Source organism: Chiloscyllium punctatum, chromosome 37 (assembly GCF_047496795.1).
Source record: "Chiloscyllium punctatum isolate Juve2018m chromosome 37, sChiPun1.3, whole genome shotgun sequence".
NCBI lineage: Eukaryota > Metazoa > Chordata > Chondrichthyes > Orectolobiformes > Hemiscylliidae > Chiloscyllium > Chiloscyllium punctatum.
The window spans coordinates 6,284,688-6,300,113 of record NC_092775.1 but is presented as its reverse complement, the minus strand read 5'-3'; the positions used below and the strand labels follow the sequence as shown (position 1 = coordinate 6,300,113).

The 15,426-nt window shown below is 42.5% G+C and overlaps 1 protein-coding gene across 2 annotated transcripts in view; it reads left to right on the top strand.

Annotated features, from left to right (window-relative positions):
* The first annotated feature begins 3,743 nt into the window (after window positions 1-3,743).
* The window catches only part of poglut1 (protein O-glucosyltransferase 1), a 33,846-nt gene continuing 22,163 nt past the window's right edge, over window positions 3,744-15,426 (top strand). For both annotated transcript variants that reach the window (XR_011954544.1, XM_072556171.1), the window contains exons 1-2: window positions 3,744-3,852; window positions 13,760-13,850. Coding sequence is in view for 1 of the 2 variants with exons in the window: in XM_072556171.1 (XP_072412272.1) it covers window positions 3,765-3,852; window positions 13,760-13,850 (179 nt within the window). In the remaining variant the exon portion in view is untranslated. The remainder of the gene's footprint in view (window positions 3,853-13,759; window positions 13,851-15,426) is intronic.

The following is a 15,426-nucleotide window of genomic DNA, read 5'->3' as shown; positions in this document are numbered from 1 at the left end:
GCATCTTCCATACCAGGCAACATCCTCGTAAACCTTCTCTACACCCTCTCCAATGCGTCCACATTCTTTTCTAAATGCAGCCGAACCAAGTCTTCTACAATTTTAACATGACCTGCCAGCTCTTGTACTCAATAGCCCGTCCGATGAAGGAAAGCATAACGTATGCCTTCTTGACCACTCTATCCACCTGTGCAGCTACCTTCAGGCTACAATGGACCTGAACTCCCAGATCTCTCTGCTCATCAACATTTCCCAAGGCTCTTCTGTTTACAGTATAGTTTGTTCTAGAATTAGATTCCCCAAATGCATCACCTCACATTTGCCTGGATTGAACTCCATCTGCCACTTCCCCCATCTAATCTATCTATATTCTCCTGTATTGACAGTCCCCTAAACATTCTGCTACTCCACCAATCTTCATGTCATCTGCAAATTTACTGATCAGACCAACAATGCCCTCTTCCAGATCATTTAGGTATGTTACAAACCACAGCAGCCCCAGTTACTGATTCCTGTAAAACACCACTGGTATCTTTCTCCATTTCGAGAAACTCCCTTCAACTACTACTGTCTCTTGTTACTCAACCAGTTCTTTATCCACCTAGATAGAACACCCTGCACACCATGTGACTTCACTTTTTCCATTAGTTTACCATGGGGAACCTTCTCAAATGCCTTACTAAAGTCCATGTATATGAGATCTACACCCCTTCCTTCATCTATCAGCTTGGTTACTTCCTCAAAGAACTCTATTAAGTTTGGTAAGGCACGATCTACCCTGCACAAAACCATGTTGCCTATCATGAATAAGCCCATTTTTTTCCAAATAAAAACATTTTATTCCTCAGTACCTTCTCCAGCAACTTTCCCACCACTGACATCAGGCTCACTGGTCTGTAGTTACTTGGAATATCCCTGCTGCCTTTCTTGTACAGGAGGACAACATGAGCAACCCTTCAGTCATCCAGCACCTCACCTACAAAGATATCTGCTAGAGCCCCAGCTATTTCCTCTCTCGCCTCCCTCAGCAACATGGTGTAGGTCCCATCCGGTCCTGGGGATTTGTCAACCTTAATATCCTTTAGCCTACCCAACACATCCTCCCTCCTTCCTTATGTCAATGTGATCTAGAGTAAACAAACTTCTATCTCTAATCTCAGCATTTATCACCTGTTCCTCAGTGAACACTGATGCAAAGTAATCATTGAGAATCTCATCCATTTTCTCAGATTCGACACAACCTTCCTTCCTTATCCTTTAGTGGACCAACCTTTTCTCTGGTTACCCTCTTGCTTCTTATATATGAATAAAAGGCCTTGGGATTCTCCCTATTTCTGCTCACCAAAGCTATTTCATGACCCCTTTTAGCACACTTGATTCCTTGTTTAAGAATGGTCCTTCTCACCTGATATTCCTTGGGAAGCCTGTTCTGTTTTTATTGCCTGGACTTTATGTACGCTTCCCTTTTACTCTTGGCTAGTTGCACAATTTCTCCTGTCATTCATGGTTCACGAATCTTGCCTTTCCTATCCCCTTGTCTTCAATATATCTTTGAAAGTCTCCTACATATCAAATGTGGACTTTCCTTCAAAGGCTGGGACTGGTTTCTCTGGAGTGTCGGAGGCTGAGGGGTGTCCTTACAGAGGTTTGTAAAATCACGAGGGGCGTGGATAGGATAAATAATCAAAGTATTTTCCCTGGGGTGGGGGAGTCCAGAACAAGAGGGTATAGGTTTAGGGTGAGAGGGGGAAGATATAAAAGAGATCCAAGGGGCAACCTTTTTTTCCCAGAGGGAGGCACATGTATGGAATGAGCTGCCAGAGGAAGTGGTGGAGGCTGGTACAAATACAGCATTTAAAAGGCATCTGGATGGGCATATGAATAGGAATGGTTTAGAGGGACATAGGCCAAGGGCTGGCATTTGGGACTAGATGAAGTTAGGAGAACTAGTCAACATAGACGAGATGGACCAACGGGTCCATTTCCGTGCTGTACATCTTTATGATGTTTCCAAAATATCATGGTGAAACTAATGAAAACAACATATATGCATACTTGAGCAAGGTTCAGGATAGAAATAATGACTTACATTTGAACTGTTAACACTTGAGTATGGGTTGTTGAATTTGAGAAGCATTGTCTTTAGCTGGGGAGATGGAACAGACACTTATAGCATGAATGAACTGAAGGGATTGGGAGGATTGGAATAAAAAATGATGGAAGGAAGAAAAGGAGCTGGATTATGTAGTCAGGAAGCAGGTGCTCAGAATGGGAGTTTGAAACTCACCAGGATTGGAATTGGCTAATTCTTGTAAGGAGTCAGTAGAGATCATTCAGAAACAGATGAGATTTATCAAAGAATATAAGACAAAAAGATATAGGAACAGAATTAGGTCATTTGGCCCATCGAGTGCGCTTGATTGTGGCTGATATGTTTCTCAACCCCATTTTCCTGCCTTCTTCCCATTATGTTTGATCCCCTTACTAATCAAGAATCTCTTGCTGTCTTAAATATACTTAATGACTTGGCTCCCCTAGCCCTTTGTGGCAATGAGTTCCACAGATTCGCCACCCTCTGGCTGAAGGAATTTCTCATTTGAGTGATGAAGTGTTGTCATTTCACTGTGTCCTCAGATCCTAATCTGTCCTACTAATGAAAACATTATCTTCCCATACACTTATCCAGGCCTGTCAGGAGCCTCTAAGTTTCAATGAGATCTCCCCTCATTCTTCTAAACTCCATAGAGGACAGGCTGAGAGTCCTCCAACACTCCTCATATGACAAGCTCAGGTTTAGAGTTCTACAATTTACAATTCTTCCAAGTTTTGTGACTCTGCAAACTTTGAAACTGTACCCTGTACATCAGTATCTAGGTGATTAACACATAAGTAAACTTAATTATCTGACACCTATGGGATTAAGTGTCTGCCGATTGATCAAATATTCCAGATAATCAAGAGGTCCATGTAAACACTGTAAAACACACTAAATAATAGAAATGTGATGTAGGGGATACACATCACTATTATACTTTATTTACAACATAATTCACAATGTAACTTTGCCTTAGATAAAGCACATTGACAGACAGCCTTCACATTTGCACCTTCAACTGTCTACTGATAGATTGCAGTATTTGAGAAGAAATTGAATCAACTGTTGATATTTCATGTGGCCATTTGAATAAAAGTATATTAACATTGACGTACATAAATTAACCAACTATAATAAATGGATAGAATAATGCAGTAAACTTTGTGGTATTATTTGAGGTTTTTTTTTTGCCTGTTAGCCGCTTTATAAGGATACTGATCAGAAGAAACAAGGATCCCGCAACAACCTCTGGGGAATTCCACAGCAAACCTTCCTCCAGCCCCAAAAGGTTCCATTGGCCATTACATCCTGACTGTTCACTCAGCCAATTTATACCGTTAAAAAATCACACAACACCAGGTTATAGTCCAACAGGTTTAATCCGAACCAATTTATACCCATATTGTAACTGTGTTATTCTGAAACGTTTCTCTCTCCACGGATGCTGCTGTGTTTCTCCAGCTATTCCTGTGTTTGTTTTTAATTATAAAACAGGTGTTTTCGAACCTATTGTGTTTTAAAAGTGACAAAATGCAGGGGGTTTCTCTGTGCAGCATCAGTTGTGCCCAAGTCCCAGGCTGTAGTCAGTGAGTAGGCCTCAGCGCGGTCTCCATGGTAACGAGCAGGCCCGGCAGCGCCGCGCGGGGTCAGTGCGCAGGCGCACTAGGCCATGGCGCGAAGATGGAGGCCGTTGTCGTTGATGTTGGCGGCGGCGGCGCTGGCTCTGGCTGTCGCCGGCGGCAGCGACTCCCGAGCAGGTAAAAGAAGGAAAGCTCTCGGAACCGCTCCGACCAATCACTCCGGGGCCCTCGCGGTCACTGTGATCGGAGACCCGGCCCCGCTTGGGACAAAGAAAGTTGGGGATAGGGTGAGGTCAAGTGTGGGGCTCAGGGAGTTGTTAGAATGTGTCAAGGGGATGTAGGGGGGGAGGAGGTGGGATAGTAAGGTGTGAGAGGGTAGGAGAGTGTGGTGGGTGACAGGGTAGATGGGAGAGTGAGAGAGGCGGGCTTCGGGGAGGGGGGGGGAATAACAGGGTGGAAAATGTATAGGGGAGTCTGGTGTAGGGGGATCAAAGAGGAGCTGGTCATGGGGGAAATGCAAAGGGTTAGCAGAGGGGAAAAGTGGGGTAGAGCAATGGAAATGGGGAGAAAGGGGGGTTCTGGAAATGAGGTCGGCATGGGGGAACAGTCCAAAGTTGGTGGGGGGGGGGTGAGTGAAGAATTGCTTCCATATTAGCAGTCATAAACATGTTGGTAACAAGTCTAATTGCCTGATGGTGGCACCACTAGATTGCAGAGTATGCTGTTGCAAATAGTTAAAAATCACACAGCACCAGGTTATAGTCCAACAGGTTTTCAAACCTGTTGGACTATAACCTGGTGTTGTGTGATTTTTAACTTTGTACACCCCAGTCCAACACCGGCATCTCCAAATTATGACTGCAAATAGGTAGCTCAAAATAGTATTACAAAGTTAAAAGAGAATTACCATTAGATTTGGATTTATTGTCATTATTTGTTGAAATTAGGGTTGTAGGCCTGTTGTCTCTTCACCTATCAATTAGATAGAGTCGTAGAGATGTACAGCATGGAAACAGACCCTTCAGTCCAACTTGTCCATGCAGACCAGATATCCCAACCCACCTAGTCCCATCTGTCAGCACCCAGCGCATGTCCCTCCAAACCCTTTCTATTCATATACCCATCCAGATGCCTTTTAAATGTTGTAATTATATTAACCTCCACCACTTCCTCTGGCATCTCATTCCATACACGTACCACCCTCTGCATGAAAACGTCCCTTAGGTCTCTTTTATATCTGTCCTCTCTCACCCTAAACTTATGCCCTCTAGTTCTGGACTTCTCCACCCTAGCAAAAAGACTACTTATCCTATCCATGCTTCTCATGATTTTATAAACCTCTATAAGGTCACCCCTCAGCCTGCGACACTCCAGGGAAAACAGCCCTAGCCGATTCAACCACTCCCTATAGCTCAAATCCTCCAACCCTGGCAACATCTTTGTAAATCTTTTCTGAACCTTTTCAAGTTTCACAACATCTTTCCGAAAGGAAGGAGGCCAAAATTGCATGCAATATTCCAACAGTGGCCTAACCAATGTCCTGTACAGCTGCAACATGACCTCCCAATTTCTGTACTCAATACTCTGACCAATAAAGGAAAGCATACCAAACGCCACCTTCACTATCCTGTCTACATGTGACTCCACTTCAAGGAGCTATGAACCTGCACTCCAAAGTCTCTTTGTTTAGCAACTCCTGGGGACTTTACCATTATACCCACGAAGATTTGCTTTCCCAAAATGCAGCACCTCACATTTATCTAAATTAAACTCCCATTTGCTGCTCCTCAGCCCATTGGCCCATCTGATCAAGATCCCATAGTAATCTGAGTTAACCTTCTTCACTGTCTACTACACCTCCAATTTTGGCGTTGTCTGCAAACTTACTAACTATACCTTTTATGCTCACATTCAAATCATTTATATAAGTGATGAAAAACAGTGGAAACCAGCACCGATCCTTGTGGCACTCCACTGCTCACAGGCCTCCAGTCTGAAAAATAACCATCCACTGCCACCCTCTGTCTTCTACTTTTGAGCCAGTTTTGTATCCAAATGGCTAGTTCGCCCTGTATTCCATGAGATCTAACCTTGCTAACCAGTCTCCCATGGGGAATCTTGTCGAATGCTGAACTGAAGTCCATATCAATCACGTTCACTACTTTGCCCTCATCAATCCTCTTTGTTACTTTTTCAAAAAAACTCAGTCAAATTTGTGAGACATGATTTCTCACACACAAAGCCATGTAGACAATCCCTAATCAGTCCTTGCCTTTCCAAATACATGTACATCCTGTCCCTCTGGATTCCCTCCAACAACTTGCCCACCACTGACTTCAGGCTCACTGGTCTATAGTTCCCTGCCTAGTCCTTACCACCTTTCTTAAATAGTGGCATCACGTTAACTAACCTCCAGTCTTCCGGCACCTCGCCTGTGACTATTGATGATACAAATATCTCAGTAAGAGGTCCAGCAATCCCTTCCCTAGCTTCCACAGAGTTCTAGGGTACACCTGATTAGGTCCTGGGGATTTATCCACTTTTATGTGTTTCAAGACATCTAGCATTTTCTTCTCTAGTTTGGACATTTTGCAAGATATCATCATCTATTTCCCTACGTTCTATATCTTCCTTGTCCTTTCCACAGTAAATACTGATGAAAAATGCTCATTAAGTATCTTCCCCATCTCCTGCAGCTCCACACAAAGGCTGCCTTGCTGATCTTTGAGGAGCCCTATTGTCTCCCTAGTTACCCTTTTGTCCTTAATGTTTTTGTAAAAACTCTTTGGATTCTCCTTAGCTCTGTTTGCCAAAGCTATCTGATGTCCCCTATTTCCCATCCTGATTTCGTTCTTATGTATACTCCTACTTTCTTTATACTCTTCTAAGGATTCATTCGATCTCTCCTGTCTATACCTGACATATGCTTCCTTCTTTTTCTTAACCAAACCCTCAATTTCTTTAGTCATCCAGCATTCCCTATACCTACCAGCCTTTCCTTTCACCATAACAGGAATATACTTTCTCTGGACTCTCATCATCTCATTTCTGAAGGCTTCCCATTTTTCAGCCACCTCTTTACTTACACACATCTGCCCCCAATCAGCTTTCGAAAGTTCTTGCCTTTCTCCAATTTAGAACTTCAATTTTTAGATCTGGTGTATCCTTTTCCATCATTATTTTAAAACTAATAGAATTATGGTCGCTGGCCCCAAAGTGCTCCCCCACTGACACCTCAGTCACCTGCCCTGCCTTATTTCCCAAGAGTAGGTCACGTTTTGCACCTTCTGTGGTAGGTACATCCACATACTGAATGAGAAAATTTTCTTGTACACACTTAACAAATTCCTCTCCATTTAAACCCTTAACACTATGGCAATCCCAGTCTATGTTTGGAAAGTTAAAGTCCCCTACCATAACTACCCTATTATTCTTACAGATAAATTAGATCTCCTTACAAATTTGTTACTCAATTTCCCTCTGACTATTAGGGGGTCTATAATACAATTCCAATAAGGTGGTCATCCCTTTCTTATTTCTCAGTTCCACCCAAATAACTTCCCTGGATGTATTTCTGGGAATATCCTCCCTCAGTACAGCTGTAATGCTATCCCTGATCAAAATTGCCTCTCCCCCTCCTCTCTTGCCTCCCTTTCTGTCCTTGTAACATTTGTATCCTGGAACATTAAGCTGCCAGTCCTATCCATCCCTGAGCCATGTTTCTGTAATTGCTATGATATCTCAGTCCCATGTTCCTAACCATGCCCTGAGTTTATCTGCCTTTCCTGTTAGGCCTCTTGCATTGAAATAAATGCAGTTTAATTTATCAGTCCTACCTTGTTCTCTGCTTTGTCTCTGCCTGCCCTGACTGTTTAACTCGCCTTTGTTCTAAACTGTATCAGTCTCAGATTGATCTCTTTCCTCAATATCTCCCTGGGTCCCACACCCCTGAGCAGCTCTAGCAAATCTCCCTGTCAGTATATTAGTCCCCTTCCAATTTAGGTGCAATCCATCTTTCTTGTACAGGTCACTTCTATCCCAAAACAGCTTCCAATGATCCAAAAATGTGAATCCTTCTCCCATATGCCAGCTCCTCAGCCATGCATTCATCTGCTCTATCCTCCTATTCCTGCCCTCAGTAGCTCGCAGCACCGGGAATAATCTAGAAATTACTACTCTTGAGGACTTCCTTTTTAAATTCCTGCCTAAATCTCTGTAATCTCCCTTCAGAATCTCAACCTTTTCCCTTCCTATGTCGATGGTTCCATTGTGTACAATGACCTCCTGCTGGCCCCTCTCCCCCTTGAGAACATTATGCATCCTCTCTGAGACATCCTTGATCCTGGCACCAGGGAAGCAATACACCTTTCTGATTTTTTGCTGCTGGCCACAGAAACGTCTGTTTGTGTGTCGGACTGGAATCCCCTAACACAATTGATCTCTTGGAACCTGACGGACCCCTCATTGCATTAGAGTTGGTCTTAATACCAGAAACCTGGCTGTTTGTGCTACGTTCCTCTGAGAATCCATAACCCCCTACATTTTCCAAAACAGTATACTTGTTTGAAATGGGGATAGCCATAGAAGACTCCTGCACTACCTGCCTACCACTCTTACCTTTCCTAGAGTTAGCTCTGAAACTCTAAGAGTTAGCTAGTTTCCTCTGAGACTCCCCCCACCCACCCCCTTCCAATAACCGCCATTCATAACACCCCCTTGTTCTTGTAAATTCCTCATTGCCTCTAACTGTCTCTCCAACCGATCCATATGATCTGATAGGTTCACAACCAACGTAAACTCTCCCTACACTCCCACATCCTGCAAGAAGAGCACATCACTCAACTAAAGGCCATTTTTGCTTCTTTCAGTCTACTGCCCCAGAAAATAGCACTGTCTTATTCCTCTACAAAACACTGATCTAGGTTAAATTAATACTTATGGCTTATATTTTAAGTTTAATCAAGAGACATATCTCAATAAAATATATAATTTAAAAAACCCACTCTACTCACTATTGTAAGGCCGCGCTTAAACTATCCACTTATTTGTTTCTGTGCTGTGACCTCTCCCAAACAGGTTCCTCCAGGATGAGTTGTGAATTTCACTGTTTGTTAATTTTCCCAGAAGCACTCTGATGTCCAGTGATACATGAATTCAGCAGCAAAGGCAGTAACTGCACAGGTTCGCTGCTGTCAGTTAGTAATGTGGGTTTCTCTCTCTCTCTCTCTCTCTCTCTCTCCTGCACTGACCTCACCATGTGTTTCGTTTGTCTGTTCTTCTACCTTTTAGATGATAGCTAATCGAGAAACCAGCTTAATTTTCTATTTCCTTGCTCCAGTACCCTCTAATAAAAATAATCCTCTCGGTATTAGAAGCACTAATTAACCTCTTTGAAAAGAGAATTCCAGATTAAGTTTTTAAAGGAATGACAAGTGATTTAATGGAAAGTGACAAGATTCCTCAGGAATTGACACTGAGCAAAATAAAAATGCAGTTCTTGAGAGAAATTCAACAAATCTGGCAGTGTCTGTGGAGAAAGGAATGGAGTTAACATTTCAAATTGAGTATGACTGTTCTTTGGAACTGGACATAACAGTAATGTCTCTGGACTGAGAAGTCTAGAGCAGGCTGACAATCTCAGTTCTTTAGATAGTTAGATTTAGTTCTTAGAGTTAAAGGGATCAAAGGGTATGGGGAGAATGCTAGAACAGGGTATCAACAGGGATGATCAGCCACGATCATATTGTGCATGCTCTGCCCTTCAAAGAGCCAAATAACCAGCTCCTGCTATTTTCTATATTTTTGTGTTTGAAGGGCAGAGATGTAAAACTTACACAGAATTGTGTATTTTGGAATTCTCAACCCCAGACAATTGTTGCATTCCTTTCTATATTTAATTCTGGGAAAGACAGAATTTTGGTCTATTGAGGGATTTGGACAGTGTATAGAAAATAGATTTGAAGTCTAAGAACAGCCATGATCATATTGTATAGCAAAGTTTATTGTAGTTTTCAGGAGTTTTGCCTGAATGCTTGTGGACCTAGTAGAAAGAAGAGTAGGCATGTTTATTTGCCAATCTTCCCAGTGAATGAGGATATAGAGGGGATGATGCTGATGGAACCTGTCCAGCATTATTATTTATCTCGGATACAAAGTCCAGGTGTTGTGTCCAGATGGCTGAAAACTTTGCCAGATCTTGTTTGCTTAACTCTTTTACAAGCATACGAAGCAGGAACAGGCCATTCAGCCTGTTCAGTCTATCCCATCATTTGATAAGATCACGGTTGATATAATTGTAACCTCAAATCTACATTCTTATCTACCACGATAACCTTTCAACCCCTTGATTAACAAGAACAATCTACCACTGCTTTAAAAGGTCCTCATTCAAGGATTCTGTCTCCTCCATCTCTTCAGGAAGAGAGTTCCAAAGAGTCCATAAGACATAGGGGCAGAAGTTAGGCCATTCAATCATGGCCGTTAAGTTTCTCAACCCTGTTCTCCCGCTTTCTCCCTGAAACCCTTGATCCCCTTGATACTCAAGAACCTTTCTATCTCAGTTTTAAATATACACAATGATCTGGCCTCCACAGCCTTCTGTGGCAATAAATTCCAAAGATTCCCCACTCTCTGACTGAAGAAGTTTCTCCTTTTCTCCATTCTAAAATGTCTTCTCTTTACTCTAAGGCTGTTCCTTCTAGTCCTAGTCTCTCCTACCAATGGAAACATCTTCCAACATCTACTCTGTCCAGGCCATTCAGTATTCTGTATGTTTTAATTAGATCCCCCCCCCCCTTATCCTTCTAAACTCCATCACCTATAAACCCAGAGTCCTCAAAAGTTTTCATTAATAGGAGCGTTCTCGTGCGCCTCCTCTGAACATGCTCCAGGGCCAGAGATATAAGCCCAAAACTGCACACAATACTCCAAGTGTGGTCTGATCAGAGCCTTATAGAGCCTCAGAAGTACATCTCTGCTTTTATATTCAAGACCCTCTGAGCAAAAACCTTTTACCTAATCTCTCTTTTAAATGTGCAATCCCTGATAGCTAAACAGTGACCCCAGGTTCTCGATTGTCCCGTAAGAGGAAACATCCTCCTTTCCATATCAACCCTGGAAATGATTTGGAGATGCCGGTGTTGGACTGGGGTGTACAAAGTTAAAAATCACACAACACCAGGTTATAGTCCAACAGGTTTAATTGGAAGCACACTAGCTTTTGGATAGTGCTTTCGGAGCACTATCACCTGATGAAGGAGCGTCGCTCCGAAAGCTAGTGTGCTTCCAATTAAACCTGTTGGACTATAACCTGGTGTTGTGTGATTTTTAACTTTGTACAACCCTGGAAAGACCACTAAGGATTTAAAATATATCAATCACCTAATGAACTTTGAAAGACCCTAAATAGACAACAAGCAAAGTTAATGTCATTTACAAAATAACTTGCAAGAATTGAAATGAACATTACAAACAGGCAGAAAACTAGCCACTAGGATACATGAACATCAACTTGCCACAAAAAGACATGACTCACTCTCACTAGTATCCTTACACACAGATAAGGAAGGACACCACTTCAACTGGGACAACACATTCATCCTAGGACAAGCCAAACAGACACGAATGAGAATTCCTAGAAGCATGGCATTCCAACAAACACATCGAGTTAGACCCCATCTACCACCCTCTGAGAAAAAGAACAGGAAATGACATCACTAACCCAAGGAAACCCAAATGCGTAAATAGAAAGCAGGCTGTACCATCAGTGCTTCATCTGGAGGCTCACTGATGGTATTACCAACTGATGGGTGGCACGGTGGCACAGTGGTTAGCACTGCTGCCTCACAGCGCCAGAGACCCGGGTTCAATTCCCACCTCGGGCGACTGACTGTGTGGAGTTTGCACGTTCTCCCCGTGTCTGCGTGGGTTTCCTCCGGGTGCTCCGGTTTCCTCCCACAGTCCAAAGATGTGCAGGTTCAGGTGAATTGGCCATGCTAAATTGCCCGTAGTGTTAGGTAAGGGGTAAATGTAGGGGAATGGGTGGGCTGCGCTTCGGCGGGTCGGTGTGGACTTGTTGGGCCGAAGGGCCTGTTTCCACACTGTAAGTCTAATCTAATCTAAAAACCTAGTATGGTGATGAAACGTCTGGAAATGAACCTTCCAGCTCAGTGAGCAAATCTATATCCAGAACCTCAATCTGAGCTACAAATCTTCTCAAAACTCAATATATCAATCAAATCGCTTTTTATTTTTGTAAATGCCATGGGATGCAGACCTGGCCAGACAAAACTCTCAATTACAGTGGTCCAGGCAGAATGTAGAAAATCTTCAAAGACAACTGAAATTCTCCTTGAAGTGTTTTAGACTGCTGATGGCCATCATGCTTTGAATCCATACAACTTGTTAATAGGTAGAGCAGCAGCAGAGAAGCAAAGAAAAAGAAAACAAATTCCTGAACACTGGATCCCACTTCCTCAATTTGATTTATTGCAGTCACATATACCTAAGTACAGTGAAAAGCTTTGTTTTGCGATCAATACAGGCAGATCATAGCAAACAAGAGCTTACAGATCTTGGAGTGCTTAGACAGGGAAAGCCACTGCATAGGAGATGCTTCAAGCAAGATTAACTATTTGAAGTTAGAGAGCCCCAGTCAACAGTCTAATAACAGCAGGGAAGAGGTTGTTCTTGAACCTGCTTGTATGTGTGTGTGTGTGTGTGTGTATTCTTGCTTCTATATCTTCTACCTGATAGAAGAGAGCACTACTGGGGTGGCAGCGGTCTTTGATGTTGGCAGCCTTTCCGTGGCAATGAGAGGTGTAAATGGAGTCCATGGATAAAAGGTTGGCTTCCGTGATGGTCCGTGTGCACACAACCTTCTGTAGTTTCTTACAGCAACTGCTCTGTCCAGAACTGTATCAGGCTGTTATGCACCAGACAGAATGTTTTCTATGATGCATCTGTAAAAATTCCGTCATGGGGGCAACCTGCATTTTGACCAAGAATCTGCAGGCCAAGAATTGGTCTGTTTGGTCGCATGAAGACCCAGGGTGGAGACTCTCAACTCTGAGTCAGACTTAATCGAGGGAGAGCTGACAGCAAAGTTGTAGAGCAGGCTCCACCGGCCCGTGTGGTTTACAGCTCTTACCTATTGTGGTTTGATAATTTACGTTGGAAACGTAAAGCTTATTTAACTGGAGAATTATCCAAGAAAGTAAAACTGACTCATTATTAAGAATTCAGAATGTAACTCTGAACTTCTAAAAGTATTTGCTACACAGCCCAAGGTCACGTCTTAATATTTGGGCTCATGAAGTCAGCATGTCAGTCTTCGGTTGAACTACAAAACTTTTCCATCAGTTGTTAGTAGAACCTGCTTCTGGCTTTTGTGATGTATGTGGGAAAGTGTGAACTTCTCCACTCCGACAGGAATAATAGAAAATATAAATGGAGAGTGATTGCAGAATTGAGAATACTGATACATATAACACAAGATGGTTAGTATGCAGATACAGCAAGTGATGAGTAAATTAAATGGAATGTTGTCATTTATTGCAAGATGAATGTGGATTATGTAAAAGGGGATGTACTACTACAGTTATATGCAGTATTGGTGAGGTCACAACTGGAGTACTATGGGCAAGTTTGGTCTCCTTTTATATAAGAAGCGATCCAAAAGCACAAGAATCAGTTCAGACAAGGTTCACGTGCCTTATGCTTAGGATGGGAAAGATTAGGGGGCATACTTTTGATGATGATCTCCTCTGCTGCTGGATTCGAGAATTCCTGGACTGGTTTGTAACAGAAGAACTCATTTGGGAATCTCCAGCATAAAGGTCAACAGTTTCATGAAATAGAATTTCTGACCCTGACTGGAATCTTTGGGCTTGTATTTATTAGACTGTTACACATTTATGAATTTAATGCATTACCCTTGTTGGAAAATAGGCGCATGCACTATAATAAGGTAAAGAGGGGACAACATAGCATTATTTGTATCTCACTTAATTGAGCCAAGCAATTAAATTCACTCAACTCTTGTTAATTATGATTCACTTCTAACAGTGTGGTGTTTACTTTTTAGATGGAAATTGGCACAGGTACAAGGACAAGATAGCAGCAGCTATGGATTCTTACCAGCCCTGCATCCAACATAACTGCAGCTGTCATCAACGGTGTGGTCTTACTCGTTAGAATATTATTTTTAACTTTTTTTACATCATATTTTCTTTGAATTGCATCTTAATATTATTGTTTTCCTTCAGCTATGCACGCCAGTGTCTTTAGCTGCCTCACATTTCCCCTGCAATCTGGAGCAGGTGGGTTAATCCCTTCCCCAATTGCTCAGTTTCCTTGTAATCATGTCTTTGGTGGTCATATCAGATTGAGACCACAGCTTGAGGCGATAGAGGTTGATGAAGGCAAACACCTCTACATTATTTTTTTGTAGCTGTTCAGCAGGAGCCAGAATATCTGCTTCCTAAGAGTTGGCAGACTGGTTGCACTTCATCCAGCACAAAGGAGGAAACCATTTCCTCTGCAACCCAACAGTTACTGCATCCATTGCTGGTATGTGATCTTTTAACCTGATGGTGGGCCAGTGAGCAAGCATTAGGAGTTCAGATCACACCAGATCATATTTTAATTATGAAATCTGTGGACTAGCACCTGGAATGATGCCTTCCAGGCTGCCACCAAAAGATTGATGTTCTTATAATGGAATGGAATTTCCTGTCCCTATACAGACTGTAAAATGTGTAGGTCTAGTGCACATTTTAGATTAGATTAGATTACTTACAGTGTGGAAGCAAGCCCTTCGGCCCAACAAGTCCTCACCGACCCGCCGAAGCGCAACCCATTCCCCTACATTTACCCCTTCACCTAACACTACGGGCAATTTAGCATGGCCAATTCAGCTAACCTGCACATTTTTGGACTGTGGGAGGAAACTTTGTGGTTATTTCTTTATGCCCCTCTGCAGTAGGTTAAGAAACCCCATGTTGTTAAACAATTTCTCAAGGAAATGGCTCACCACCTTCTAAGGCCATAAATGTAGCCTTGCAACTGATGCTCACATCCCTACAGAGAATATAGAAAAATTAGTTCTTCCCCATGTTACCTTGGGGAATGTAACATGGGGAAGAATAAATTTGCCCCCACAGCAAACTTGAGTGCTAAGTTCCTGGCTGTAGATTTTAACATCAGGAAGACTTATATGAAGAATTATAAACAAGTGTTTTGTAGTCCTTGTGTTTGCAAGCCACGAGCTTATCCTGGAAAATCATACATGCAAAATCATCCATACAAACACAGAATCATTTCCTACTGCAGACCCTGCTCAAGAGGATTTTAGGATTACAGAACTTGTTTATGATAATTGGAATGCTTTAACTTTAAGAAAAATGTGTATTTTTAAGATTTGTTCATGACTGTGTGCATCCCGGGCAAGGCCAGCAGTTGTTACCCATCTTTATTTGCCCTTGAGGCTGTTTAAAAGTCAACTATGTTGGAGTCACATGAGGGCGCAACAGGATAAGAATGGTTGATTTCCATCACTAAAGGACATTGAATGGATGAACCAGATGGGTTTTTAACTAAACTGTGGTAGTGTCATCATTGCCATTATAGTCATAGTCATAGAGGTGTACAGCATGGAAACAGACCATTCCGTCCAACTCGTTCGTGCCGACCAGATATCCCAACCCAATCTAGTCCCACCTGCCAGCTTCCACCTTCAATTCCAGATTTTTA